The sequence below is a fragment of the Ustilaginoidea virens genome, chromosome 1 (genome assembly GCF_000687475.1).
Source record: "Ustilaginoidea virens chromosome 1, complete sequence".
NCBI lineage: Eukaryota > Fungi > Ascomycota > Sordariomycetes > Hypocreales > Clavicipitaceae > Ustilaginoidea > Ustilaginoidea virens.
The window spans coordinates 3,803,812-3,831,435 of record NC_057316.1 but is presented as its reverse complement, the minus strand read 5'-3'; the positions used below and the strand labels follow the sequence as shown (position 1 = coordinate 3,831,435).

Sequence of the window (27,624 nt, the reverse complement as noted above, 5' to 3'; positions counted from 1 at the left end):
TTCTTTCTTTCCTTCCTTTTTTTTCTGGTGCAAATGGTAAGGCATGGCTAGTCTAGATACACAAATAAAAAAAAAAGGACAAAAAATGAAACCGTTTCGCTTCGACAAGGGCTTTGATCCGCAAGACGCGGGTGGCATCAGATCGGAAACCAAACATCCGGGCCTCTAGACTACGGTTTCCCGGACACAGCCTTCTCTTGAGTCGAGCTGGTGGAAGAGACAACGCCCAGGCTGGAGTCGGCCACGTGCCGAGTCAGCTCGACGTAGTCGTAGGCGAACTCTCCCAGCTCGCTGTCGTCGATGCCCACATCCTCGGCGGCGGCGGATACGCGCAGGCTCAGCCCGGGAACGAGGTTCATGAGGAAGAGCAGCAGCGAGGAGCACACGAATGACCAGCCAAAGGCGGCGGAGATGCCGGCAAGTTGGTAGGCTAGCTGGATCCAGTGGTGCTGGATCCAGCCGATGGGGGCGAACGTGGTGCCGTCAAGGCCGGCAATGTACGAACTTGAACCCGGGGGAGGGAGGGCATGTCAGTCATGGGGTCTTCGCCGAGGTCGTGGAAGGGGAGTGCACTCACGCTCCGAATATTCCGGTGAGGAGGTTGCCTACGGCCCCGCCGATGCCGTGGACGGCAAAGATGTCGAGGGCGTCGTCCACGCCGACGAGGTACTTGAGCTTGGTGGCCATGTTGCAGCACGCGCCGCCGACGACGCCGATGACGAGGGCGGCCCACGGGGTGACGAAGCCTGCGGCGGGGGTGATGGCCACGAGGCCGGAGATGGCGCCGCTGCAGAAGCCAATGGTTCTTTGGGGGGGAAGGAAACGAGTTTTAGCACGTTGCCAAGGAGGGGGGAGGGGAGGGACCACCTGCAGGCGCAGAGCCTGGCGGCGGGATTTCTGTGCGTTTATTTCCCCCTCGCATGTGACCGGGGGAGCAGACTCACGACCACTTCTTCTCCAGGCGATAGTCCAGGAGGGACCAGGTGATGCCGGCGCAGCAGGCGGCCAGGTTGGTGACGTAGCAGGCCATGACGGCGCGGAGGTTCATGGCCAGGGCAGAGCCTCCGTTGAAGCCGAACCAGCCGACCCAGAGGAAGACGGTGCCGAGAACGACGTTGGTGACGCTGTGGGGGCGGTAGGGGAGGCCGTGCGTGCTCGAGTACCCCGATCGCTTGCCGAGCATGATGCTGTAGGCGAGGGCGCAGGTCCCGGACGCGATGTGGACGGGGCCGCCGCCGGCAAAGTCGTAGGCGGGGAGCTTGGCGAGCCATCCGTTGCTGTTCCAGGTCCAGTAGGCGATGGGGTCATATACCACGGTTGACCAGATGAAGATGAAGACGATGGCGGGGAGCACGCGGCCTCGGTCGGCCACGGCACCGATGGCAAGAGCCGGGCTGTCATCAATCTTGGGCGTCAGTCTTGCGGTTTCGCTTGTCACAAGAGGGAGACAAAAGACGCGGGGGATGTACCAACGTGATGGAGGCAAACATTCCCTGGTACAGGCAAAAGAGAATGTCGGGCAAGCTCGCGGATCCGTTGGGCTGGGCAAGAGTCTTGCGCAGGCCAAACTGGCTCAGATCGCCGAGGAAGAAGTTTCCGGTTCGCGAAAACGTGAGCGAGTAGCCCCAGAAGAACCACTGGAACCCGACAATGGCGACGGACAGCATGGAGAGGAGGATGAGCTGCAGGGCGGATTTTCGCCGGGCGAGACCGCTGTAGAAGAAGCCGACGCCGGGGATCATGAGCAAGACCAGGACGGAGGATATGGTCAGGAAGGCCAGGTTTCCGGTCTATCGATGCGATGCATGGCTCTGTGTCAGTGCGGGCTCTCCCCTTTTCCCTTGCCCCCCCTCTCGCAACTCTCCGTTGTTGCAGGCTCAGGGAATGGGGGAACTTGCATCGTAAAAGATGTTGAGGTCTTGCACGCCGGAGGAGTATCCCTCGTCGGCTGAGCCGGTCGTGCCATTGTATGCAACGACCATGGTCAAACTCGGTCAAACTCAGACTGACACCAACGCAGCGCAGCTATGCTCGAGCAGAAGCAAGAAGGGGGGAAGGGCGGGATGGGTGAGGGAAAAGGAAAAAGAGAAAGGGAAGCTAAGCGAGCACACGTTGGGCGGAGGTGGGAAGGAGGACGGGGGGACGGGGGGACGGGGGGACGGGGGACGGAGCTCGGTTTGATCGGCAGGCAGGGCACAAGTTTTATATATGTCTGGTTTTGGAAGCGCATGGAGCTGCTATGCAGTGAAACCCATCTGCCCAACGCAAAGCGAGCGGAGCAGAAGGATCAGGCCAGGGAAGCCAATCCAGCCGACATGGGGACATGGGGACATGGGGACATGGACATGGACATGGACATGGAGCTGACGGAAACTTTGAACAAGTTTTGGCTGCATCGGGCGTAAAGCAAGGGATGGGCTGGCCGTGGGGGTTTCTGTGGCAGCATCTTTGGTTGGCAGTCGTTGCTCGCAATGGCTTGGACGCGGTTAGAAGGAACGCGGCTTTCTAGCCTGATATTGAGTGGTCCAGCTCCCGTATCTTGGTATATCTTATCTGGGCTGGGATGGGGACCGAGAGAGAGAGGAGGAGAGAACGCCAATCAGTCAGGATCACAGCCACCATTCGAAAGGGGGGGGGGGGGTTGCTTTGCTGGCTGGGTTGTTTAGTTTCAACGGGTCCAACCCTGCTGAGCTGCAGCCGTTCAATTCACACCGCTGCGCGGCGGCATGAAACGTGAGCAAGTGGACGTCCCCCCGTCCCTTCACAAACTGCATTCTAGAATGTCTCAAGGTGGTCGGTCGTGAGGAGCCCGAACTCGGGGGATGGTGATGGTGTGTGATGGCAACGGGCGGCGACGGCGACGGCGACGGCGAGGCATTTTTTTTTCCCCCTTCTTTCCTTTCCCCCCCAGAACCGACCAAGAGATAACTTATGCAGGTGGCTTGATGAGGGATAGATGGCCTGGCCGGAAGATGACGGGGAAGCCCGTCCGTCAACAAGGGTTGCATTGCAAGCAGCAAAAGCGTCTCATCGCAGTTTGCGTTTGCAACGTCCAGCTTATGCTTATCAGGTTATCAGACGGGCCGCTGATTGGCCGATACCGGACCAAGCCCAGTGACAAGTGGCGCATCGACGCATCGAGAACATTGAAGGTTGCCAACGCCACACGGAAGATTGATTACAGATTGGCCGCGGGAAATTATGGAAAATATGCAAGACGCCGTCTGATTGGCCCCAGGTCTTATCGTCGCATGCTGTGACCTGTCGAGCCACTCGCTCGAGTCTCGACCTCGATTAGAACGCCATTCATTCACTTCAATTCAGTTCCATTCATTCGTCATTCGCCTTGCCGTGCCACGAGTCGAGTTTTCGCAATTCCCACGCCACAGGCACGTGGAGACAACTTGGATCTGGCCAGCCTCACGCTTTTGCCGAGGAACAAATGGCCCTGTCCATCCTTGATGAGGCATAAACGACCAGGCGTACACCTGCCTGCCGTCACAGTTTATCCGCCAGCAATGCCAAAGCAGTTTGAAGACGAGGCTTGAAAAAGGGGTTACTGCATCTCGGACCACCTCGGCGAGATGCCGTGGCGCAGATATGCTCACTCAGCTCGTGTACTCCGTATGTATGTATAACAACGTCAAAGCACGTCGCGAAACTTGGGCGACGCTATCCTCGTAGCTTGTGGCTTGGGTATTGGCGATTCTCGTGGTTTCGCTGTAACCAATCGAATTTGCGCAGCTCTGTCTTTTCACCACCATGTCGTCAAGGTGGGTGCTTGCAGTCGTTGACTTTATCCGCCGGGTGGGAAAAAGCCGCTCGCGCGTGATTCGGATTCCGCCCAGCCATTGACCAACATGGCCTCGACGGCGGAAGCTGCGGAATCCGCACAAAGGACAGACAGACACCAAAGGGGTTGCTGCGGCGCCCCGTCGGCTGCATGCCCACTCATCGAGCCCGTATCTCTCTTCTCCATTCGTCTTCAAGCTCCACAAGTCTCTTTGCGACATGCCATGGAACAACCTGCTCCAGCACATTGCGCTGCTCAGCTGAAATCCGATCCAAAACATATCTGCTGACAGTCGCAGCATCGCGCTCGGCAGGACGGCCGATTCCAATGGCGATACGCGCAAAGGGAGACTGCGGATACGTATTCTGCGACAACGACTTCTTGACACTTTTGATCCCGTTGTGGCCGCGAGGGCTTCGATCCCAAGCGGTGAGCCTGACGTCCCCGAGCGCCTTCTCCAGCTCGTCGTGCACAATGACGAGGCTTGAGGAGGCGGCGTCATGCTGCTTGACCATATCTTGCCAAGCTCTCGCAACAAACCGACCGGATATGTTCATCAGGGTTGGCGACTGCACCAGCGTGTACTTTGGGCCCTGGGAGACTGCACATGAATGTTTCGCCATTGTCATGGCTCGCAAGGGAGGTTGTTGGAGGACTTTGGCGAGGCCATTGAGGGCAAAGTGGCCGGCGGAATGAAGGCTTTCGTATTTCGGCAGCGGATTTCCCAGACTGATGACCAGGAATCGAGGGTTAAACATGATGGCATTTTTTCCCGCCTCTTTTTTTTAAAAAGAAGAATAAAAAAAAAGGAAAAAAAAAGGAAAGAAAGACAAAGCAGGGGCAAGAAGGAAGAAAGGGAAAAAAAAAAAAAAAAAAAAAAAAAAAAAAGGTCCAATCAGCCAGCCATGGCAGAGGGCGGCGGGCACGACGCGGCATCACGTGAGGGCCACAGAGCAAAGCCGCCGCAGGTCCCTGAGCTGCGCCTCACCTTTACCACCGACCCACCCAAGATGCTCGCTCCATTGGTGTGGCTGCGTCTGCGATCTGCGTAATCTTGCTTTATACGGACTCTGGGGCTCCGACCTTGATCAAACTTAACCTACTACTACCTACGTAATCAATCTCTCCCGCCCGTCAGCAATACCCGCTGCCATCCATCCATCGTCTCCGTCAACGCAAGGCGACTCCCGACGAAACTCATTCTTACGCTTGAATAGCTGTTTTTATTGGTCATCTCTTTATAGTGAAGCGCTTTAGCCAACATGTCGTGGGCAGGTTCGTGTCCGGAAAATGCTACCCCGCCGTCCTGCATGAAGAAACGGTTGTTTGACCACGCTCTTTAGGATTCAAGAAGAATGTGAATCGCGCGACGACGCAGGTGATGATGAAGACGGGTGAGGGTGGCTTCCGCACATCTTGTTCCTCTTGGCGCCCCTCTTGACATCATGGATCGCCTTAGGACATGTGGAGAAAACAAACGACCGAGACTATGAGGTAGAAGAACGGTAACACAAACGATTCCCCCGCTCCCTTCCCCCCAACTGGCGGACGGCCGTGTTGTCGGGCAACTCATCACCGGCGTAGACGATTCAAAACAATGGAAGCAGCATCGTTGCGCTTACAAAAGGAGGCAAAAGGATACCTGGATTCTCTTCGAGGTGCGCACTTCCTGACCCATTGAACATCGCCATGATACCCAAAACTAACGGTTTGGGGGGTTTTGGGGTCCAACAGCCATGACTGCGTCGCAAATGCGGATAGCGGAAACGATCGATGCCTTTTACGGCGACTCGGGCGCCAGAGACGGCGTCAGCAGAAGCTACAAGCAGGCGGTGGAGGATCTTGACGCCGAGACGATCAAAGCTCTAGACGGTCCGTACCGAACGACAGTGCTGGAACCCATCACCCGATTCTGCGCCTACTTCCCCGACGTCAACGAATGTATCAAGAAACGAGGCCACAAACTCCTAGACTACGACGCGCTCCGCGCAAAGGTCAAGAAGCTGGCGGAAAAGCCAGACAAGGACGCCACCAAGCTGCCTCGAACGGAAAAGGAGCTCGAGATGGCCAGGGCTGCCTACGAGCAACTCAACGAGCAGCTCAGCTCGGAACTGCCGCAGCTGATCGACTTGCGTGTGCCCTACTTGGATCCGACGTTTGAAGCGCTCGTCAAGATTCAACTGCGGTTCTGCGCCGAGGCTTATTCGCGGATGGCGCAGGTGCAGCAATATCTGGACGCGGACACGAGAGACTTGTACGCAGAGGGGCATCTGGACGCTAGGGTGGAGCAGGTCTTGCAGGAGATTCGGGAGCTCAGCATCAGTGGCACGGTATAGAAGAACACTTCTGGGTATGGGAGGGGTGCTGGTACAGCTCGTTTTGGTGGCATCATGTTGCAATGCTTTCGGACTGAATGACGACGTTGGCGTACAGGCCGAGTCCACTGGGGACTCTTTTTTTTTTTTTTTTTTTTTTTTTTTTTTTTTTTTTTCCCTCTTTTTCTTTTTGTGGCACGACTGCTGTTCTCCATTTCTTTTTCTTTTTCTTCTTCCTCTTCTTCTTCTCTTCTTCCCCCCTCTGTTTGACTCTTTCCATCATTATACCTCAGCATACCGCCAATATAGTATCATACGATACTACTTGCCCCTCGTTCGTGTCTTGCCCTTTACTTTTGTCGAGTCAGAAACCGCAAAGACGAGAGACGTGGCCATGTATCGACACGTGACAGACAAATCCCGTCAAATCCGAACGGAATGCGCACGAATCGGACATTGTCGCAAACAGTACGTAGCACATGGTGCGAGCTACTTGATTCACTTGGTGCTCCTTCCGTAGCTTTGCCCTCTGGTCTCTCTGGTCGAAAGAGAAGGCAGAGCGGATATCAACCAGCGCGCTGGTTATGTGCCATGCTGCGCTGCAAACAAGTCTCTCATCGACACTCTCTTCCCGACAGCTTTCGTGCCAGCGCCAGCGTCAGATGCAGCGTCAGGTGCAGCCTCTGGCCCTTGTTTCTCGTCAAGGGGTCCCGTCGATCTGGCGACTTTCCAAGTCTCTTGTATCATTGCGCCGTTGATCTGCCTCGTATCGTCCTCGTCGTTGTGTATCCAAAGGCCCACCACCTTGTCGCCCTGCTGCCAGCCGCCATCATCCACCTTGAGCATGACCAGCTCGCCCGAGATCTCGACGTGGCTCACGCGCGCCAGGTCCACAATCAGGTTGTCCAGCGCCCGGCGGTTCAGGACGAACACGCACGCCCTCGGCTGGCGGGTCCCGGGGACGGGCGACTGCGTGCAGACAAACAGCGTGCCTTCTATGCCGGACTTGTCCCAGCTGGAGGCGTCGGGGTCGAACGCGTAGACCACGGCGTTGGCGGCGATGGAGAGGATGGCTTGCACGGAGGGCAGGTACCGCTGCAGGACGGAGACGTTCAGCTCGGTGTTTGTGCGCGGCGGCGGCGGCGCGTAGGCGGCCTGGATGGCGGCGGCGGCGGCGGCGTCGGACTCGTAGTCGGAGACTGCGGGTATCAAGCTGGACGACGGGTGGCGGGTGTGCCGCGCGCGTCGAGGCGTCTGCTGGGTCATGGCCGGTTTGGGAACGCCCCGGGCGGCTCGCCAGGAGGCAGGGGAAGATTTGTCGGCCGGCCGTCGGCGTCTGGGGTGGGTGGTGTTGGGGGTTGGTGGGGGTGGTTAGGATATCAAAGAGATGTGATTTCCTCTTGGGAGGACTGATGTCGTGACGGCGAGGTCGCCGGGTGCGTTGCTTTGCGAGCGAAGAGCTAAAGTCGCTGGAGACCAAGAGGGCAGCTCGCTCATCATGAGAGATTCAGCATGACATGTGGCGCGGCAGCATCGATTCATCGACCCAGCTGCTGCTGTCGCTGTTCCGGGCCAAGGCACGTGAGAGAGGAAGTCAGTTTATTTGCTCGCATGATGGCATCCACTGCCGCGGAGTCGAGTTTATCGATAAGCTCACACCCGCAAGTCGCAATCTGCCACGTACCGAGTACCTACTGGTAGGTAGCCCTGGCAGGTAGGTAGCCGTGGCAGCTGGCCTGGCAGCTGGCCTGGCAGCTGGCAGGAGGTCAATAGCTAGCTGAGCCCTGGCAAGCCGATGACGCCAGCTGTGGCGACGGCCCTTCAGCAGTCACTGCACACCAACCAAGTTCAAGTTCATCCCCAAACCCCCTAAACCTCTTTATCGCCAAACGTTATTAAACCACCCACAGAGGACTCAAGCAACCAGTCCTTTTCTTACTTCTTTCCAGGCACGGACGTACTGTGCGAGGACGGGCATGATACTGCACCCATCCCGGCTTGTCTGAAACCGGTCCGGCCTTTGACGCATCTTCCGCTGCTGCTGCTGTTGCTGCTGTTGCTGCTTTTGCTGCTTCAATACTGCTTCACATCATGGTCTAGGTCACCAAGCGCGCAAGAGTTATCCAACATTCATTCAAACGCCCAAAGAGCAGCGCCTCATCCGCCCTGGGCCTCCTCACCGACATGACGACCCCCGATAGCCCGCCTCCTCGTCGTGCCGAGTCGTCGGAACCCCCGGACCTGCACACCACGCCGCAATCCCTTGCTAGGGCCGTCCATGCAAGGCGCGACGAATACGTCCGGCCCCGCAAGATCCGAGTCAAGATTGGCACATGGAACGTCGCGGCCTGCCCCGGGACCGACAAGGACTTGGCCAGATGGTTTGTCGATGGGCAGGGTATTGACCAACACTTTGCCGCTCTGCATCTGTCTCGGGACTCGGCCCTCTCTCATACCACGTTTCCATGGCAAGAAGAAGACGAGTCCCAGTCTGTCCATACCTTGGGGGGAAATGACATCGGACTGTACGTCCTGGGGCTGCAGGAAATCGTGGATTTGAACCTGACCAAAGAGTACATGAACCGCGCTGTCAAGTTGGACACGTCGTCCTCGGACAAGTGGCAAGCAGCGCTCGAGGCGGCCATGCCGCCGGGCTATCAGCTAGTCGTGTCGGAGCAAATGACGGGCTTGCTGCTGCTGATGTACGCTTCTCCAGAGATTGCCCCCACCATTTCAAACGTGAGCACCAAGCAGGTCGGCACCGGTCTTTTGGGATACTTTGGCAACAAAGGCGCCGTCACGTCTCGCATTGTCTTGGGCGAAACGACCCGGATGGTGTTCGTCAACTGCCATCTCGCCAGCGGCCCAAGCTCAAGTTACTTGGAACGGAGGTGTTGGGACGTGGACCAGATTCTGTGCAAGACCAAGTTTGACCCTGTCGTCCTCGCAGGCGTGTCGGAGGATGACGGTGAAGCGATTGGGGACGAGGACTTTGCTTTCTGGTTCGGCGACCTCAACTTCCGGCTCGACGGCCTCCCTGGCGACGACATTCGAAGAATCCTCACGCTCCACACGAGAGGGGAGTATGGAGCGAGCAGCGACACGGTGCCAGGTCTCCCCGAAGGCGAAGGGGTCATGGTCCTGAGACACTCGGAAAGCGACGACGACGACACGACCATCAAATCTTCACTCCACTCACGCCAGCAGAGTTTCGATTCGCAAACCACGCTGCCCGACCCGGACGACTTCCCAGAGGATCCAAGTCAAGATCCCACGTCTCTCCAAGCGACCCTCGACTCCCTGCTCCCTCACGATCAGCTTCGACGGGCCATGGCGCAACGGAAAGCGTTTCACGATGGCTGGAGGGAAGGACCCATAGCGTTCCTGCCATCTTACAAGTATGATGTCGGCACTATCGGATTGTTTGATTCCAGTGAGAAGCAACGAGCGCCGAGTTGGTGTGACCGAATCCTCTACCGGACAAGAAAGTACAAGCTAGAGCACGACGCGAGGATGCGGGAGGAGCAAGAGGCAAGCAGAAAAGACGAGGAAATGAAGATGAGGGGAATAGACGAAGATGATGACGTTCTTTTCAGCTACGACCCTGAAACAGACGCCGACGAGCAAATACTGGCTACGCCAATACTCGGCTATGACGAGGCCGAATATTATGACTCTGGCGAGCTCGTGACGCAGCAAGGCTGCATTGACCGTCTTAGTCTTGACATTTACGCATCGCATCAGCGAATCTGCTCTTCTGATCACAAACCAATCGTTTCCATATTCACGCTCGACTACGATGCAGTCGTGCCGGAACTGAAGGCCAAGGTTCACGCCGAGGTGGCACGCCAACTCGATCGGGAGGAGAATGAAGGTCGCCCAGCCATCACCGTCGTCATGGAAGAACCTTCGGCGACGGGGGAAATTGCCGTGGACCTGGGCGACCTTGGCTTCTTGCAGAGAAAGTCTTGTATTGCCACAATCGCGAATACCGGGAGAGTTTCGGCGGGCTTTTCTTTTGTCGAGAAACCAACCACACACGCCGAAGAATCCACGAGCCTGTCCTGGCTGACTACGTCTTTTATCCAAGCAGATGACCATGAAGCGAGCAATCCCTCAAGCAAGACAATCACTTTGCAGCCCGGCGAGACGATTTCGGCTCATATAGAAGCACAAGTCTCGAGCATACCTCACCTGCGGTCTTTGAACGACGGCGACGCAAAGTTGGAAGACGTCCTCGTTCTCCGTGTGGAAGGGGGCAGAGACCATTTCGTCCCCGTGAGGGCAACCTGGCTGCCGACCTGCTTTGGGCGCTCCGTCGACGAGCTTATTCGAGTACCTGACGGAGGCATTCTGAGGTTCCTGTCGGAAGACAACATCCATGGCGCCATTCCGCATGATTCCAAAGTTCGCTGCTCCGCTCCCAAGGAGCTGTTCAAATTGACGGAGGCGATTCAAACCCAAGCAGAGAGGTGCGTGGCTGACGAAGCCATGCTGGATGAAGTGGTCCTCCCCCAGGAGCCCGGCTGGCCGCTGGATTCCGCCACATGGACGCCGGGGATACCGGAGCGAGAGTCGATACAAGCCGAGCTCGTGTCGGCCTTGGATACCGACGCTTCCATTTTGGAGGCGCTACCTGTGGAGCTCTCGTCGCCGCACAAGCTGGAGCTCTTGTCGTCTGTCCTGTTGTTGTTCTTGGCTTCCCTTAGCGACGGCCTTGTCCCGCCACTACTTTGGGCAAAACTATCCACAGCCATACCGAATTTGACGTCTCTGGGCCCCGCCGCCTGGCCGAATGCCAAGACGCAGATTCTCGACATGTTCTCCTGGGCACCGAACCACAACATTGCTTTTGTTTTTCTGACATGTACCTTGTCGCGCGTGGCCACGGAACTGAGCTCGGCAGCACCAGCGTCACCAACCGCCGTTGGTCTAAGCCGACGATTGACATTTAGAAGGAACAGCGACGACGACGGCGAGAGGAAAAGGAGCATGCGGCAAAAACGATATGCCGAAATCATGGGGCCGTTGGTTTCCAGAACAAACGACGGAGGCAAGACGGCCAGAGAGGGCGGACGAATCGTGGTTGAGATGTTCATGAGCCGCGAGGCTGGAGGTTAGAGGCCGAGGACCGGAAGAGTAATGGCTGGCATGAGGTTCCGGATCTCGAAATCCAGAAGGAAGATCTGGGGCGACAAGAGGTATAGTAGTGACATGACGTGACGTGACGTGACGTGAGACGTGACGAGGCTTGCAGGCGGTGTAAGATGACGCATGGCATGGCATGGCATGGCATGGCATGGCATGGCCAGTTGTGCAGCACGAAAGCGACTCTGCTGCAAGAGCACGAATTATCGTGTAGTTTTTACATTCTTGCCTCGCCCACCCAGGGTAGCGTAGGTAGGTTACTGAATATCTTTCTTCACTCGGCCAGACCAGACTCAACGCAACAAGTCTGGTATTGGGGGGGGGATTTGTCTTACCAAACTCGATCCTTCTCCTTTGGGAAGCGGCGGAACGGTCACCGTCTGTGATTCACCGCCTGTGATTCACTGCCTACGTGTACCTACTAATACCGAGGCAGGAACATCGAGGCAGGAACATCGAGGCAGGAACGCCGAGGCAGGTTCACCCAAGGCTGTCGCCGTCACCGTCACGTCGCTCTTTCCAGTTGGCGGCTTCGAAGAAACATTCCAGTCGGCATTGCACTGCTCCTTCCTCATGCACAGCTCTCGTCTCCATCGACATGATCTGGCCTGCTTCCCCTGCGCCTGGCGACCAGACTTGAATCAGCCTCGCCCAACCCTATATCTATATCGTATGCATTCTCCGGCCGGGCCATTGCGAGTTTGCGAGCTCTTTTCAGCCTAGAGCATGAGCTCCGCCCCGACTTGCTGCTTTCCCAATCACCCGGTCTTGAAGTCTTGCCGAGGACACGGCAACCACCGCGGAATCCGCCAAGCAGCGCGCATTCTCTGGACCCGGCGGCCGGGTCGGTAACGGAGGGAACCGCCACTGCAGCATCAGCAGCAGCAGCAGCATCAGCAGCAGCAGCAGCATCAGCAGCAGCAGCGGCATCAGCAGCGGCATCAGCAGCAGCAGCGGCAACACCAACAGGACTCAGCATGGCCAAGTACTCTACAATCCACCGGAATACGGTTGCAAACATCCTTCAGGGGCAGCTACGCAGGTTGGAGAGGCTTCGCGCCCGGGGGCTGGGGTGGACCACACCTCGGGGCGTCCTTTTCGTTGCCTCCTCAACCCCCCTGCCTGCACCGTCCGACGGCGAAGCTGAAGCCAAAGACCTCCTGGATGAAGCGACGAGAGAGGACTTCCCGTGGCTGGGCGATGAGCGCCACTTGCCCGACGTAGGCCAGTACGAATCGTTTGAAGAGCTTTGGGACGACGTTCACTCAGAGCCCGATCCCGACATGCGGCTGACGGCGGATGATTTCGACTGCCGAGCTGCCGCGCTGTTTTGCCAGACGCGAATACACCTGGAGATGGAGCTGAACAGCTTCATGGTGAGGGAGTTTGAGGGGGAGAAGCCCTTTGGTCCGACGGCGTCGTGGAAGCAGTCGTTCCCTGGACGGTTGGAAGTCCTGCTGAACCACGCGGAGTTGGAGTGCTGCACGAGACACCGGAGACTACTGGAATCGTACGGGCTTTCTCGCCGGGGCACATACCTCATCGCCGTCACACACCTTGAAAGGCTACAAGACGACATCGACGACACACGCAACCGGCTGGAGAGAATCCACCACTCGATATCATGCATAGACACGGCCAAGGAAGAAGCGGTACGAGTGTGGAGAAGGAGTCGGACCAATTCGGAAGGCGCGGCAAGCTTCATGAGGAGCAGCGGCTTGGGCAGTCCGCTCGTCGAAAGCAGCACGCCGGACGATGCTGAGTTTTCGCCCGACTGCTGGGAGGCGTGGGAAGCGCTGGCCAAGCCCGCTCGCAAGGTTCTAGTTCCCCATGGTGTGGCGGCCTCTAGTAGGAGAGAAGGAGAAACAAGTGCGCCGAGCGCAAGCCAGACCGTGTGGTAGTAGCGTCTTTTTTTTTTTTTTTTTCTTTTTCTGTTTTTCCCCAGGGAGTGAGTCTTGTGGATTTCGCAACAGGAAGCGTAGTTTTTGTTTGGGTAATACAATACACACACGTGCATCTGGTTACCGAGTTATAGCTGCTGTACACGTTCTCGGCAGTCGAGTGCCATGATGATGCAAAGCCGAGTCCCGGCTGACGGACGGCCCTGGGCGGGGCCAATGGTTCGTCCGGTCCCATCCCGGTGGCCGTCCAATCAGGGCAGCTGCCGCCCGCTACGCTGATGTATGCTGCGGCAACCGGACCCGCGACGGGGCATACGGAGCACGCACGGTCTGGTGTCTGATTCGCCAGTGCTCCGTACGGGGGAGCTAAGTTATCTGGGCGACTGGGCGACTGGGCGAGGGAACGAACGAGCTTCATCATCCCTGTTTGCCCTGCAAGTGTCTGACGGTTTTCTCTCTCGTACGCGCTCCGAGAGGACCAAAGTCACGAGGCGATCCTGCCGGCACTCCTCCATCATCAGGCGGGACTTTTGCGCAAGGAGACGGCGGAATGGATCTACGCACGGCTGTCGACGGAGTTCCCTTTTACATGGATAACCCGAGTGCACCCAACTCGTCGATTCGCTTCTACGAGCCCGTTGACCTCAAAGTTACAGACTCCCTCCACATGTGTGTTACGTTGCTTGGCTTGCATCGTCCCCGACGATACAACGAGCCGTCATCGTCTCGAGGTCGAGAGTATCCGTACTTGGCGAGCTGCCCAGCCGTCTCGGTGGTGCGCACCATGTATGCCCTGTGCAGCAGCCGTGTCTGTCTCTACCAGGGCACAAGGACAAGCGCCGCCTTGGCCTCGTCGTGCTCCACCACTCCGGCTTTCCTAGTAAACATGCTCCCTCTGGTACGTCGGATGAGGCTGCCACCGCTCTTCAAACATTTGCGCGATCCAGTAACAGGGGTGGTCCCAGTCGAACTGTGTCTGAGAGCCCATGTACGGCGTCTCTTGCTTGTGGCAAACGGGTAACGAAGACCTCGCAACTGCCCAAACGTCCTTAGCTTCACTTTCATACAACAAACTGTCACAGCACCATGTGTCGGTGCCCCGATTACTCACCGAACCCATTCTCCTCCCTGTACCTCTTCCAGACGCTGAGCTGCTTCTGGATTCTCGTGTCCGTCATGGTTTCCATGACCAAGTCGTGTTGCTCTGACGAGAGCTCAGACATGAAGTGCTTGTGTCGTTCCCACGGGGCGTCTGCTTTCGGCCACGGATGACAGTTGTAGTAGTGCCAGTGGACGAGGATGTTATTGCATCCTTCCTGCAATTCTTCCACGAAGCTTGGTATGGAGTATCGATACTGAACCATTTGATTGTGAGCAAAGGCATGTTCCAAACCATCAGCCAGCCATCCGCAAAGCAGAGGAACCTTGTCGACTCACTCTTCCTCCAAAGTTGTGCCTTGCGTGTCGATATCGATCAGCACTCAGCCAGCTTGCTTCGTGCAGAAGGATAAATACACAAAGGTAAATGGTCCACCAAAAGGTGGACTGGTTGCGAAAAATAAAGGATTCCAAACTCCTCAAAACCCTGTGTCCATACTTGGACAGCAACTTTGTATGGTTGATGCTGTCGAATTGAGCAACGATAATGCGCGGCATGGAAACCTTGCCAAAGAGCGGATACGTCTCGTCCTTGGTCTCGGGCTTCATCCCCAGAGTATCTTCGCCGCAGATATACGCCGACCCAGTCGTGTGTCCTGAGCACACAGAATCATGAGACTTGACCAAGCGACGCCATGTTTGGAAACTCGTCATGCGAGGATAGTATACACACTTACGAACAGCCAGCCAAAGCACAAAAAGGCTACCCAGGAGCGTCTTTTGCGGGTTCGCAATCTTCCCTGAAGGCCCTTGTATGTGGTCCTATTTAAACTGTCAAGACTGAACCCCCGGCCACGAGGAAATTACCGCTCACATCCATGCTAAGATAATGTTGCACAGCCATGATGTACGTTTTGTGAATGACGTCTTGCCCAAGAAACGTTTTCTGAAGCAGCTCGTGCGGAGTGTTGACTCTGATCATGGTCGGGACTGCGTTGTCAATGATGTATTTCTCGAAATGGGTCGCCGTTGCCCATACGTCGACCAAGCAATAAGGTTCTAGGTCCTTCTTCTTCCGTACTTCATCTCCCCGTTCGCCCTCCTTGACTGTCCAGAAACGCGCGACGACATCTCCAGCACCAGCTCGAAATCGAACGACTTTGATTTCCAAAGGTTCTGAACAGATGCCAAGAGTGATTTGGATCGTACGAACCTCTGTGTCGACTCGATCGCCAACGTCTTTCATTTCAGTCCCCTGCCAGCGATCTGTAAGACGAAGTCCACCTTTTCGGAACAAGACGATCTCTGTGAGCTTTCTGCGGAAGCAGGAAACATGATGAATTGTCTTTTTAGATATCTTCGAGAAGCATTTGCATGGCAGGCAAGAGCCTTCTGCTTCTGTACTATCGGCATCGCACTGAAGAAAAGAAGACAGAATTTGCGTGTCAGCTTATGTTCTCAGCATTAATGTCTCTGGCGCAAGCCAAAAAAATGAAAAATAAATTAAAAATAAATAAAAAATAAAAAAAGAGAAAGAAAAAAAAAACACATACACGGATCTTCTGGATACGGCATCTGAGGCAAGCTCTTCTCTTCCTAGTCTCAGCTGTCTCTTTCCTCTTTTGTGAATCGAATGGGCCTCGCTTTTTCATTGGCTGCTGCGAACGGGGTCGGGGCAGTTCCAAGGGCTTTTCTTGAGATGCACCTTCAGATTCCTCAACAGAAAGCAGTGCTTGGATCGACTGAATGCTTTGAACCCCGCTTATATGGTCGTATGATGACTCTCCGGCGGCCGAAATAGGGCCAGAGGAAGAAGATGGACCGGTTTGTGATACGACCCCCTGCAGAGTATTGCTTCGTAGTGCCGTTCCTTGCGTAGACCGAGGCTGGGCGGGGGTGGAACTTTGATCTGGGATATGTGGCTGAGCCGAGAGGGTAGAGTTGAAATTGGAAGTGAAGTTGGTGAGCTGTGGACAGGGATATTGCGCTCCCCCACCCATGAAAGTCTCATATGACGGAACACTGCTCCGGCTTCCAATTCCGATATCCTGAACCGCCGAAACCGAAGTGGTCCCAGACCGAGCATTCGGATCGGTTTGCGTATCTAGTGCGTTGCTTGACGTAGACGTCCTGCGTTGACGGCCGAAAGAGAACTGAGAGGGAGCATATGAGTCAGTATGTCTAGACGGATGAAGTTCTGACGTTGGTCCAAGTGCGACCGGTGCAAGAGTTGCCGACGTTGATCGCAAAGGTATAAGACCATCAGAGTAGATCAGACCAGAAGGAAGTTGAGAGGCTGACTCCCCAGCAGCAGGATGCTGATTCAACTGTGAAAGTATTTCACAAAAAGTCTCCGTGCTCTCGCAAACTGCATCGGTTCCAAGCGGTTCCCGTCCGTCATGATGCAGGGGGCTTGCGTTGTTCCAATCCAGCCCGGCATGTAGGTCAGCAGTAAGGCCATAGAAGTAACCATTTAAACTCAAAGGTGGATCAATGACGGCGAAAGAAGGCCCGGCATCAAGTTCCGAGGCTTCGTACGGTTGATGCAGCTGCTGGTAAGAGATCGACAAGGGGTTTGGTGCGTTTCCGGTGACGCCGTCTGCTGCAAGGGGTTGATGACTCTGCTGGCCTTGTTGCGTGATAATATGATGAAGATGAGCCGTACTAGTACTACTAGTACTATCCGGATGCCATGGAACATGTTGTGCGTCACTTGTGTAAGATGATGACGCATGCGCCATAATCTCGGCAGGTGCTGACTCGGCCATAGTCGCTGTTCTGGAGTTGAAGGCCAAGGAGACGGGCTGCAAAGTCATCTGGACCATGGTCTGGGCCCGATCTACATCAAGAGGCTGCCGCGAAGGGCACAAAGGCCAACCGGAGGTTCTGCGTGACAGTGAGGACTCATCGTTCGTTCTTTTGCGTTTCGGTCCTTGCTTCGGTTGAGGAAAGACCAGTCAGCATAGACCTTTGGCTTTTCATCACCATGTGACTGAATGAGTTGCCGGAAAAGCCAAGTGATGCTAGAGGGAATCTGGTAGGGGAAGGGGGGGGGGGGGGGGGGGGGGGTGAAAACAAGAAGAAGAAAAAATGAATTAAAACAAAGGTTGGACTCCCGGTTGAAGAGGTGGTCGACCCCCTGCCAAGCTCATGCGAACCAGCTCCCCAAGACCCCGATTGAGCCCCAAGGGGAAGCAAGACGACTGTCGAAACCGGTGTGATACTGGACAATGTGAGTCCAGGTCCGGAGCTCTTCCCGCTCTCTGGGAGGGCCCGTGGGGTAAAAGTCCTATTCTCCTAGTCATTGGTCTATGTGGGCTGCTGACCCTTTTACCCGTGTCCTTCAACAAAGGTGGGTATTCAAAATAGCGGAATGACATTGATAAGCCGACACTGTCCGTATGCCAGGGACTTGCAAAGCCCTTGGCCAAGACGACTACACGATGGGGGAAACGGTGAAAAGAATCGGTCCAGAGCAGGAGGGTACGGAGACCGGGTGAAGACTAAACTTGTCACCTACCGTGTTGCTATGGTCCGATGGAAACGTGATTGTGTCCATGGCGGCAATAGTGTATTGTTTACAGGTCGTTGGTTAGCTGGGTTCCCATACAGGTGTGTCACACGGGGGGTCGTTGACGGATCCTTGCTGGTGTACTGAGCGATTGTACGGAGCGGGCCCGAGAGGAGCGTCTAGTCCGGGGGATGCTGATGCTGTCGTATACAAAATCTGGCTCGATTATATTGTGACGATGCTGAAGGGCTTGGATCTTGTCGAAGGAGGAGCAGAGCAGAACAGGGGGAATTTTCGAGAGGGGTCAAGATGGGGCAAGGAACGAGGGAGGGCCAAGCTGAGTCCCCGGAGGGAAGGGAGCCAAAGAGAGAACTCAGAGGAATCATAAGAATCACACGAATCACCGTCCCCCGACGTGGTGTGAGGTGATACAGCAGCATGGCTTGCGCCTCGTTGATCCAATATTCTCTCACGAAACCTGTGCAGCTTGGCATCCAGCACTCGACTTTCCGCTGGTCAGAAACACCAATCCTGGTCGTTCGGACCGACGGCCTGCTCGTGATGCTCTTGCGGCTCTTGCGTTCCGTGCCGGTTTCCTTTCCATGCATGTCTGGCGTACATGAACCGATGCGTGTAATACGGCGTTGACAGGGCAGCTTTTGACAACATGTCTGGTTGTGCTCTTTGCTTCACTGCACAAGCAGTTGCACAGCATATAGCACACGGCACAGGCAGGCCATGCGGTCAGCTTGAACCCAACTCCTCGAGTCCTCGCCTTGCCTTGTACGTGTACGCACAACTTTGTGGTCCGTGTTTCTGGACGGGAATGAAGCTGTCATTTGTGGGAATGCTGGGACCCGCCCTTTTCCCATCCCAAACATCCCAAGACCCAAGCACTCCCTCCAATGCCTCTCGACCCGTTGCAGCTGATCGACGCAAGGTTCGGACAGAGCCTTCGAGCATCAACAAGCAGCCGAGGAAAAAAACCTACCATGCATGGTGCGTCAAGCTGGTTCCTGGTGGCAGCCACCCGCATGTCAGCTCTGATGAGACATAGCAAACATGCTTACTCCGCATAGACCTCTCGGTGGCTGTTGATGGCGAAGGGTAACGCGGTCGGCAGAATCAGTTGGCGCGTGTAGGTACAACTCCGTAGACAAGATGGTCGTAGTTTGCGGATGGAGGTGAGGAGCCTTACTCCGGAGTCTGTAGGTCCGTCGCACATAACAAGGATAAAGACTGGGTTGATTTGTCGATTTGTCGATTTTTCACCCGAGCTTCTCTTCGTACTTGGCGAGGGGAGCAAAAGGCCCTGCTAAAAGTGTTGGCAGCTGAGAAGTTAGGCTGACGTTTAGTCCGTAATCGGCATTGGGCCTAACTTCGCTACAGAACGGGTTGGGCTTGGTGCCTGTGTGTGTGTCTATTCCGCTTTCTAATCCCATTCTTTTGCCTTTTTCTTTTTTTTTCCTTTTTTTTTTCCGTTTCGAATTGTTTATTTTAATTTCTTTGCTTTTCTTCTTCTTTCCCTTTCCCCCCCTCCCCTGCTGGAGATGCACTGCCTGCCACTTGCCGCAGCTGCAGCTTCCAAGCCACTCAGCCGCTTCTGCTGGGTGGACATTCCTTCATTGGTCCGTCATTTTCCGCAGTTGCCGTTTCATCAGTTTAACATTTGTGGCGCGGAACTGGAACCACATAAACCACACCGGCCGACTATCCAAACCCTGCCATCCCAATATTCCAATGCCATTGCATTTGCCTTTCCAAATGAACAAGCCCACGGTTCCCGTGCAACATTGCCTGTCTACTCCATACGGTCCTTGACGTCCGGTTCTGCGCAGCCCCGCGATTCCACGAGCAAAACGACAGCACACGATTCGACCTCGTTAAGCTCACGCTTGGAACGGAAGAAAAAGGAGAGTGGAAAGTGGGAGCTTCGAGATATGGATGCCGTGGATTCTTTTCTCCTTCTTTCTCTTTTCGTCCTTGGCTCGAACCGTCGTAACGTCGTTGCATGAAAATTGCAGCTTGCTCTTTGCCAACAAAAATGGGGAGCCGAGATTCGGCAAAAACCAGTCAACGAAGCAAATTTTGCTCCTTCTCAGCCCATTATTCTTCTTGGATAGGCCGACGGCACCCACAATCTTCCACCAGGAGTCACCAGGCGTGGAGAACTTGGCTCTCACGGACCAAACGTCCCTATCCAGTCATGGCAGGTACCTACCTGAGGTACCGTGCAAAGGAATGAAGCGGCTTCGCTACTTGTATCGGTAAGCTCCCAGCAGGGTTTGGCCCAGTTCTATCTTGTTTGCTTGCCCATGAGGCCATCGCAAGTTTCAAATGCAAGCTGCGGGACAAGTCGCAGGCCTCGTTGCTGCTTGAGGGACCTTTTGAGCCCCGGAAGGGATGTAAGCCTTGGTGCTTCCATCCGGCAAATCTGCCAGAACTTCATTCAGACTTTTGCAGCCACCATGAGGGCTTCGAGTCCTGCACTTGATCCTTTTTATATCAAGTCAACCCCCCATTCCCCCTCACTCCCCCACCTCCCTTTCAATTCCACGAGGAAAAGCTGGAAGGGGAGGCTTTCTGGATATGAAGGGTGGGTGCCACCGCGCCAGGCATTCTGAAGCGTTCTATCCGCCGAATCTGCCTCACAAGCCGGCATCAAAAAACAAGGATATCGGAAATCGAATGCCGGTTCTTGCTTCGTCTTCCGTGTTCATTCGCCTCGCCAACAGGTTGCATGGCAATGCCCGTCATAAGATGAACAAGTAGTAAACAAGCCTCCCTGCCACCCGACACATGATTTTGGTCCTAATACTCGCTGGACAGATCTGTTTCGCCGTACTCCGTACCCGAGCAGCGTCCGCTCCCCACCCATGTCATGTATGTAGCCAGTGGCTTCTCGATCAAGCACTCGCCCTTTCTGCAGGCGTTTCCGAGGACCACTGAATGACCCCTAATCAGGCCAAACGTACATCATGATTCCCTGCGTTTTTTGTCGCGTGTAGACGCCCGTCGTGCCTACGCATCGGGTTCGTTGCAGAAATCATCAGTTGATTGTTTTCTGGAAGCCAATTCAGTAGAACGACAGGGTTTAGAGATGATCCGTACCAGAATCGTTCAAGAACTTGAGGCATCTCCACCGGCGATCGCCTTGTTCTGTGACTCGATTAATTTTTCCCATCTTATCTGTCTATATATATTGCCGGCGCAATCTTGTCCCCGCGCTTCTTTCCGCGTATTCATTGCTCAAATCCGAACACCTTCATGAGAGATCGGCACAGGAAAAAGAAGACAACGAGTTGTAAGCAACAAGCCAGTGCTGCACAAAGTACTGTCGATACTGCTGACCGAGTGCCATATTATATGCGGCATCGCATCTTTGTCTTGACCTCGATCCTTTTCCAGGACAAGAAATGGCTCAGCCGGTATGCACATCTGCAACACCGATAGAATCAAAGAAGGCGAGACACTCTCCTCACGTTGCCAAGCAAGTCAACAAATTCCAGATCCCCAAGACGGTGTCGAGACCAACTCCCTGGACCGGGTCTGGGTTTGAACGTGGTAATTCGTATACACTTTATTTGACGGCTGCAGATATCTGTGAGATAGAGAGAGCCCTCCGAGTGTTTAAGTGTATGTAGGTTTCATGCCCGACGTGTCTCCGCTGGGCGTACGACTGAACAAGACATCATCTTCTCCAGCTTTGGGGCTCGATGGCGATGCTGTCAGCACCTCCAACTTCCCTTTGCCAAACTTGTCCAGAGTGCTCAAGGACTACACTCGGTCACTTCACAACGACATCGGCTTCTTCGTGGTCCATGGAATGGAATTATCCCGGTATTCCATCGAGGACGGCGTCGTCATATATCTCGGTATTGCGTCTTACATTGGCGACAAGCGCGGCGTCCAAGACGGAAAAGGAAATGTCTTGAGTAGAGAAAAGACCCCCAAACCCCTGCCTCTCCCTTTCCTTGCGGCACGGCTGGGATCTTTGCGGTGAAAGAGGCTGACATGCCACTCACTCTCCCTAGCACACATCACCAGCTGCAAAACTTGGGATGTGCCGATGAATCAGCGACATGTCGTGCACTCCAACATGGCTCTGGTTGGTTTTCCGAAGCAGCGTTTGAATCCTGTGGCCGTTCCGCTCGATAGGCTGACTGTTGGTTACTCACGAGCCGTTTCACACCGACATGGGCTGCGACATTCTAGCTCTTCAAGTGCGCCATGGCGCTCGCAACGGAGGATGTACCTGTTTAAGCTCGGTCTCATCCCTCTTTAACCATCTGCAGAGAGAGGATCCGGAAGTTATCAAAACACTATTTGAGCCCAATTGGCCCGTTCAAACGCGAGTTTGCCCGTCCCCTTTTCTTTCTGTTTCCCGTCATTCTCTTCCCCACCCCCCAGATCATGCTTGTAGCTTGCTACACTTTTTTGCGGCACAAGAAATAATGGAATGAAAATATGAGCATGCAAAGCCCAGAGTGACATTTTCTCACGACTTGGCCACTAGTTCCGGCAAAGAAACCCGCTATTACCTCGCTCCAGTCATGGCCATGCACCAGGATCGCCTGATGATCAGCATGGACCCCAAGCGCTTCGGTCCTCATCCGGCTTGTCGCGAATCCAGCGCTCCTCCACTTACTCATGCCCAAGAGCACACGCTCCGAAAAGTGGCCGAGGCCGCGGCAGCCACGGAACTCAAGCTGAGCCTGGAGCCCGGAGACATTCTCTTCATAAACAACTGGGCTGTTCTTCACCGCCGGGAGGCGTACGACGACGACGAGTCCACGTCGCGGCACCTAGTTCGTCTGTGGTTGCGGAACAGCGACTACGGATGGCCGGTTCCGCGAGCCATGGTGTCGCTCTGGCAGCGGGCCTACGGAAACGAGGGGGGAGGTCGAAATCGTCTCTATGCTCTACATCCCATGCCCAAGTATCATGTTCCCAAGTACTCGATGGGATCTGCCGCGTTTCCGTTGGACGACAATGATTGACCGGAGGACCGGAGCGTGGAACAGGGTCGATCGCCGGCTCGGGGTGGAAAGACTTGTCTGCGCGATGAAACACGTCAAGTTGCGAACTGAGATACAGGCGGGGGAGCTGGGACGGGATGCTCTTACGTGAGCCCGCCCAGAAGTATGTCACATTGCCTGTATTTACAAGGCTGTTTCCTGCTTTACGTCATCTTATTTTTTCCCTCTTTTTTCTTTTTTTCTTTTTTTTTTTTTGTGGCCAAGGTCTCCAAAAGAGTCGCGGCAGGTTACTCATATTCACCAGACTGCGCAAGGAAGGGTAAAAGTTGCTCCGAGAATGATGAATGAAGAGCAGGATTCTTAAGTCCTTGCTCTGTACAGGGCTCATGTCGCATAACCAGGCCATAGCTGGCTTTAATTCCCTCTTTTTTCTTTTAAAAAAAAAAAAAAAAACTGACTTGTCAATATTGCGACCAATATCAGTCCGAGCCGAGACGCCAACAACCGATTTATCTAGCCGTGGGAAGAAATCCTCCGTCAGCTTGGCTCACTGGGGCAATGTCCGCGCAAAGCTGGCGTGTTTTTCTTGTCCAGTAGTTGGGGAGCTGAGGCCGTATTCCCAACCTGCACTCTTGTTTACGGAGCGGAGCGAGGAAACGCTGTTCTCCAGAATACTCCGCACCCTTTGGAGGCTTGCCTCGGTCCACGTCCGCAGAAAAGTAAAAGTCCCGGCGTGGCCTACCACCTGTCACCTGTCACCTGCACAGCTCATCGTCGCGGCTTGGTAGGTCCCCGTTTGAGACAAATTCCACTTTGATAGCTCCTTCGTACCCACCAAACGGTGCTTCGAAGAGGCTTCCCGGACCGCCGAGATGCAAAACGAAAAGCAGGGGTGCGTAAAATGTCCGACGACGCCACGGCAGACCCAGCATCCAGTTGGGGAAGACGGGCTGGCTCGTCGGTGCCAGCGAGCAAACGACGGAGCTGCTGCGGAGGCATGATGCGGCAAGAAGTCCATGGTATACCCTCCGCTCCCTGTACTCGGACGTATCGTATGTATGGGCAACATGAAAAGCCGATCAGACGACTTGGGAACTCCGTGGCCGCTGACAGCTTGCTCGATTGTGTATCAAGACGCAACCGAATAGCCGAGTTGCGGACGGAAGAGGCGGAGAAGCAGAAGAAGCCTTGCCCGCGCGGTTGGCACGACAAAGTATTGAAGATGACGTCATAGGAGAGGGCTGGCCCCTAAACCCGGCTTTCAGGTTGAATGCATGGCATGCTCTGATGATTGATCAACCATCAGTTGTCGTCTGGGGTAGGGTAGAATCCCAACGGATGGTTTGAGCTCTGGAGCCAAGCACGAATTCCGCGAGCCTAGAAGCCGGCAGATGAAGCTGGTCCATGGGTACGTACTCCTTATGTACGTGTATCGACCCATGGGCCATGCCTACCGGATACGCCTTACTCCGGAGTCCGCAGTGTTCGGGCAGTTGGCAGTGGGCAGTGGGCAGTTGGCAGGCGCGCCTTCCCGCATTGCCCACCAATGATTGATTCCTCTTGGCTTTTTTTCCCGCCCGTTGCCTTCTTCCTGTCAGCCGTGCGCGTCTGTGCTTTGCGCGGTTTCAAAGTCGGGGGTGGGCAGCATTCATGGACATGGTCAGTTAGAGTCTGGTACCAGACGAAAAGCACTCTATAGACAGATGAATTCGTCTGACCCGACGTGTCGTTTTTTTTTTTTTACCATTGATTTGTATTATTATTATTATTATTGTTGTTATTGTTATTATACGGACAGCCTTGGCCAGCGCGCAGGAAGCGGCAGCGGCCTTTTCGGACCGAAGGCCAGGTGGCTTGCCCTTGGCTGCGCGCTTCTTCTTCCATTGTTTCCTCGTCTTCCCTGACGGTGAATTGAATTGATCATCACATGAGGGTGTGGTCGCTGCGGTCACTGTGGTCACTGTGGTCACTGCGGTCACTGCGGCGAGCCCAGAGTTGGTGGCTTCAGCTACATAGCCTTTTTCAATGAATCAAAAACAGCTGAGCGGATAAAAACAGAAAGGTTAGGAGATGGGGAAGCGTGTGAGTGAATATGTACATACCCAGGTCTGTACGGAACACGCCTGGAAGCACCTCATGCTCGATCACGTGATGTGATGCTTTGCTTCACGGAGGGGCCCGGCAGCTACCAGTACCCACGCACGACCCGACTGCTTGCTCCCTGCAGAGGGCGGCTGGCTGACCCCGGACTGCTCCGTAGCGCCTGGGAGGCAGGTACATACATACATCTCAACTTAGGTACCTATTGACGCTGGTATGTACTGACTGGAGTAACCCAGTTGGCGCCAGACCCCAGCCAGTGCTAGTGCTAGTGCTAGTGCTGGTGCTGGTGCTGCAAGTTCTTCATCGCAAAAAGATGGCCCTATGCCATACCCGACGGATTGCGTGGAGCAGGGGGGTCCGGGTGCTTTAATTAACCAACCCTGCAGGCTGGTCTGGTCCTTTTGTGGGATGGGAGTCAAGAGTCAAATGACTCGTCGCGGCTGAGACGAGTCTTTTTTTTTTTTTTTTTTTTTTTCTTTTCTTTCTTCCCCTTTCATGGTTGGCAGCGATTGACGCTAGCAGTTGCAGGTTAGCGGGCCCCAGCCACCTCCACGATTTTGAGCCGGAGCGCTCCGCAATCCGAAGCAACAACATTGAACCCAGCCAGCTCTCGACGGGAGTTGAGGTTTCTTTGTCGCGAAGAATTAAAAGAGATTTATACCAGCTGCAATGGGCGTGATTGTTGGGTTTTTTTTTTCCTTTCTTTTTTTGGTGGGATTTAAGCAACCTGCGCTTGCTGCTGGTACCGTACAGTACCTGTGCTCAGACCACCCAACCCAGCATCCCGTTAGCGTCTGGTTGCCCGCCGAGGCGGCGCGGAAAGCATCGCGCGAGACCCCTTGCCCCCCCGAGTCATCTTCCTTTGTGGCGTTGGTGGCTGTGAGCATCGCGGTTTAAACCAAGACGGTTTAGGGTCCGCTGCCTTCCCCGACGACCCTTATTAATTTCTTGCCGCAAGGCACTCCGCAGGACGGGGAGGGAGCACGTCCTCCGTGCTGTGCCGTAAAGTCGACGTAACCATCCCATCTGCCGGTACATGTGTAAGATGCAAAGTTTCCAAGCATGGTCCAGAACCGTCCAAACTTCGTACGGAGAGCGCCGTGCTATGTAGACAGAATAGTACCCGTGGAGATGCCGGGACCCGGGTAGAATGTCAATAGTTGAAGGAGCGGGCATCAACAGCGGGCATCAACAGCATCATCATCGACACTCGCATACGGAGGGGAGTCCTGCTGATGAATGCTGATTCTGTACGGGCCCACTGTCAGGCGGCGCAGAAGCGTTACGGATCTGATTCAGCCCTAGTTTTCAGGGCGACAGCCAGCGCATGCAGTCAGTCTACTGAACCGGTTGCATTGTGCTGCTATTGTGCTTGTGCCGCAGCTACATACTTTCTACAGCCAACTCAATACATAACCTTAGGTAGGTACTCGGCAGGTTCCGCTGACCACCAGACGCTATGCTATGTACCTGCAACAACAGGGTACGGAGTAAAGATCCATCAGTTCAGTTTCAAGCGCCTCTGCTCCACAGCGCTCGGTCGGTCGACGCAGACGCAGACGCACGGATACCGCCGCCGGCTTTCGACCTTGGTTGCGAGGAACATGCACGCACGGGCTGGTCGCTGACGTGGAATCGGAGCTATCGATGCTTTTGGCTTTGACCCTTCTAGAATCTGGGGAAGATGGGGACGGGGTTGAAAAGCAGACAAGGAGCCTTGTTACATACAATGCAAGTCCCGGCGGCTCCAATGCTGGTATCAAATACAATTTGGGCGCTTGCAGCCCGCGCATCTGGTAGGCCATGGGAAGACCAGACCAGACCAGACCACACCAGACCAGACCACACCAGACCAGACGGGTTGCGTCAATTACATAGCGTCTTGGTCAGTTTGACCCCGGAGAAGCCGCCTCCAGAGCCCCTGTGCCCGCTATTGGTTGGCACTTCTCGGCGTCGCCGCGTGGGAATGGAGGTTCGGCACGGGCAACTGCGCACTGTTCACCGCACTGTGCAACGCGGTGTGATGGCCATCATCCATCATACCCGGTTTGACCACCGTCAGTCCTCGCCTGTATCCGTACGGAGTACGTACGGATACTCGGCAGCGACTTCCCGTTCACGTTGCCAGTCTCCAGCAGCATCGCATCACATCCTCCTGTCGCGCACCCGGGAAAAGGCACGTCAGCAACGCTCAGGCATGATTGGGGCAGGATGAGGTCCGTCATCATCACCACCCTACCAAATCCTAGTCATGCCAAGTTAACCCTTGCTGACCCCGCTCATTGCTAACTTTGGCACCTACTAGGGGTCCCAGACACCGGGTATCGTGGGTCTGTTGCACCAGCATCCCTGCAGGTACCCTTGGATACCTCCAAACCCACCTCCTTATAGTCCCATAGGCTAGTACCTACTCGTACTAGCCTGTCAGCCTATTACCGGCAGGCAGCACGTCGCCGCTGCCTTCCCGTTGGCCTTGCTTGACTCTTCAGTTCAGCTCCACCCGTCAGCCTCTCCAGTTCTCGTAGGCTCATTGGCTGGCGCCTGCTCACTTTTGTTCTTGTACCCCGTCATCCCCACCCCTCACCAATTTCCTGGTCTGCTCCAGTGTCTTGTTCCTTCCTCATGTGAACTGCCCTTCCCTTCATCCTTCCTTCAGTCAATCGCCTCTTGACCGCCGAATCTGTCTTTTTTTTTTTTCTTCAACCACCTATCCTCACCAAAACCGACGGCTTCACTCAAGGCTGCGAACAAACATTGCCCCGTAACGCGGTTCAAC

General features: G+C 55.1%; 8 protein-coding genes across 8 annotated transcripts; 4 read left to right on the top strand and 4 right to left on the bottom strand.

The window, feature by feature from the left end:
* Window positions 1-170: 170 nt before the first annotated feature.
* UV8b_00831 (uncharacterized protein) lies at window positions 171-1,982 on the bottom strand (the record flags this gene model as incomplete). Its single annotated transcript, XM_043138329.1, has 5 exons — window positions 171-504; window positions 578-805; window positions 945-1,394; window positions 1,474-1,790; window positions 1,899-1,982. 5 exons carry the CDS (start codon window positions 1,980-1,982, stop codon window positions 171-173), a joined length of 1,413 nt encoding a protein of 470 aa, XP_042994263.1.
* A 1,969-nt stretch (window positions 1,983-3,951) lies between these two features.
* On the bottom strand, window positions 3,952-4,551 carry UV8b_00830 (uncharacterized protein; the record flags this gene model as incomplete). Its single annotated transcript, XM_043138328.1, has 1 exon — window positions 3,952-4,551. One exon carries the CDS (start codon window positions 4,549-4,551, stop codon window positions 3,952-3,954), a length of 600 nt encoding a protein of 199 aa, XP_042994262.1.
* A 504-nt stretch (window positions 4,552-5,055) lies between these two features.
* On the top strand, window positions 5,056-6,129 carry UV8b_00829 (uncharacterized protein; the record flags this gene model as incomplete). The annotated part of the gene is made up of 5 exons (XM_043138327.1): window positions 5,056-5,068; window positions 5,137-5,187; window positions 5,253-5,298; window positions 5,378-5,451; window positions 5,528-6,129. The coding sequence occupies 5 exons, from the start codon at window positions 5,056-5,058 to the stop codon at window positions 6,127-6,129; spliced, it is 786 nt and encodes a 261-aa protein (XP_042994261.1).
* A 561-nt stretch (window positions 6,130-6,690) lies between these two features.
* Window positions 6,691-7,374, bottom strand: UV8b_00828 (uncharacterized protein; the record flags this gene model as incomplete). The annotated part of the gene is made up of 1 exon (XM_043138326.1): window positions 6,691-7,374. The coding sequence occupies one exon, from the start codon at window positions 7,372-7,374 to the stop codon at window positions 6,691-6,693; it is 684 nt and encodes a 227-aa protein (XP_042994260.1).
* A 918-nt stretch (window positions 7,375-8,292) lies between these two features.
* On the top strand, window positions 8,293-11,229 carry UV8b_00827 (uncharacterized protein; the record flags this gene model as incomplete). Its single annotated transcript, XM_043138325.1, has 1 exon — window positions 8,293-11,229. The coding sequence occupies one exon, from the start codon at window positions 8,293-8,295 to the stop codon at window positions 11,227-11,229; it is 2,937 nt and encodes a 978-aa protein (XP_042994259.1).
* Window positions 11,230-12,233: 1,004 nt separating this feature from the next.
* UV8b_00826 (uncharacterized protein) lies at window positions 12,234-13,157 on the top strand (the record flags this gene model as incomplete). Its single annotated transcript, XM_043138324.1, has 1 exon — window positions 12,234-13,157. One exon carries the CDS (start codon window positions 12,234-12,236, stop codon window positions 13,155-13,157), a length of 924 nt encoding a protein of 307 aa, XP_042994258.1.
* An 877-nt stretch (window positions 13,158-14,034) lies between these two features.
* On the bottom strand, window positions 14,035-17,814 carry UV8b_00825 (uncharacterized protein; the record flags this gene model as incomplete). Its single annotated transcript, XM_043138323.1, has 7 exons — window positions 14,035-14,192; window positions 14,269-14,512; window positions 14,595-14,911; window positions 14,993-15,077; window positions 15,130-15,672; window positions 15,809-17,191; window positions 17,776-17,814. 7 exons carry the CDS (start codon window positions 17,812-17,814, stop codon window positions 14,035-14,037), a joined length of 2,769 nt encoding a protein of 922 aa, XP_042994257.1.
* Window positions 17,815-20,454: 2,640 nt separating this feature from the next.
* On the top strand, window positions 20,455-22,766 carry UV8b_00824 (uncharacterized protein; the record flags this gene model as incomplete). The annotated part of the gene is made up of 8 exons (XM_043138322.1): window positions 20,455-20,534; window positions 20,596-20,649; window positions 20,731-20,798; window positions 21,175-21,402; window positions 21,471-21,701; window positions 21,801-21,874; window positions 21,982-21,989; window positions 22,283-22,766. 8 exons carry the CDS (start codon window positions 20,455-20,457, stop codon window positions 22,764-22,766), a joined length of 1,227 nt encoding a protein of 408 aa, XP_042994256.1.
* Between the last annotated feature and the right edge of the window lie 4,858 nt (window positions 22,767-27,624).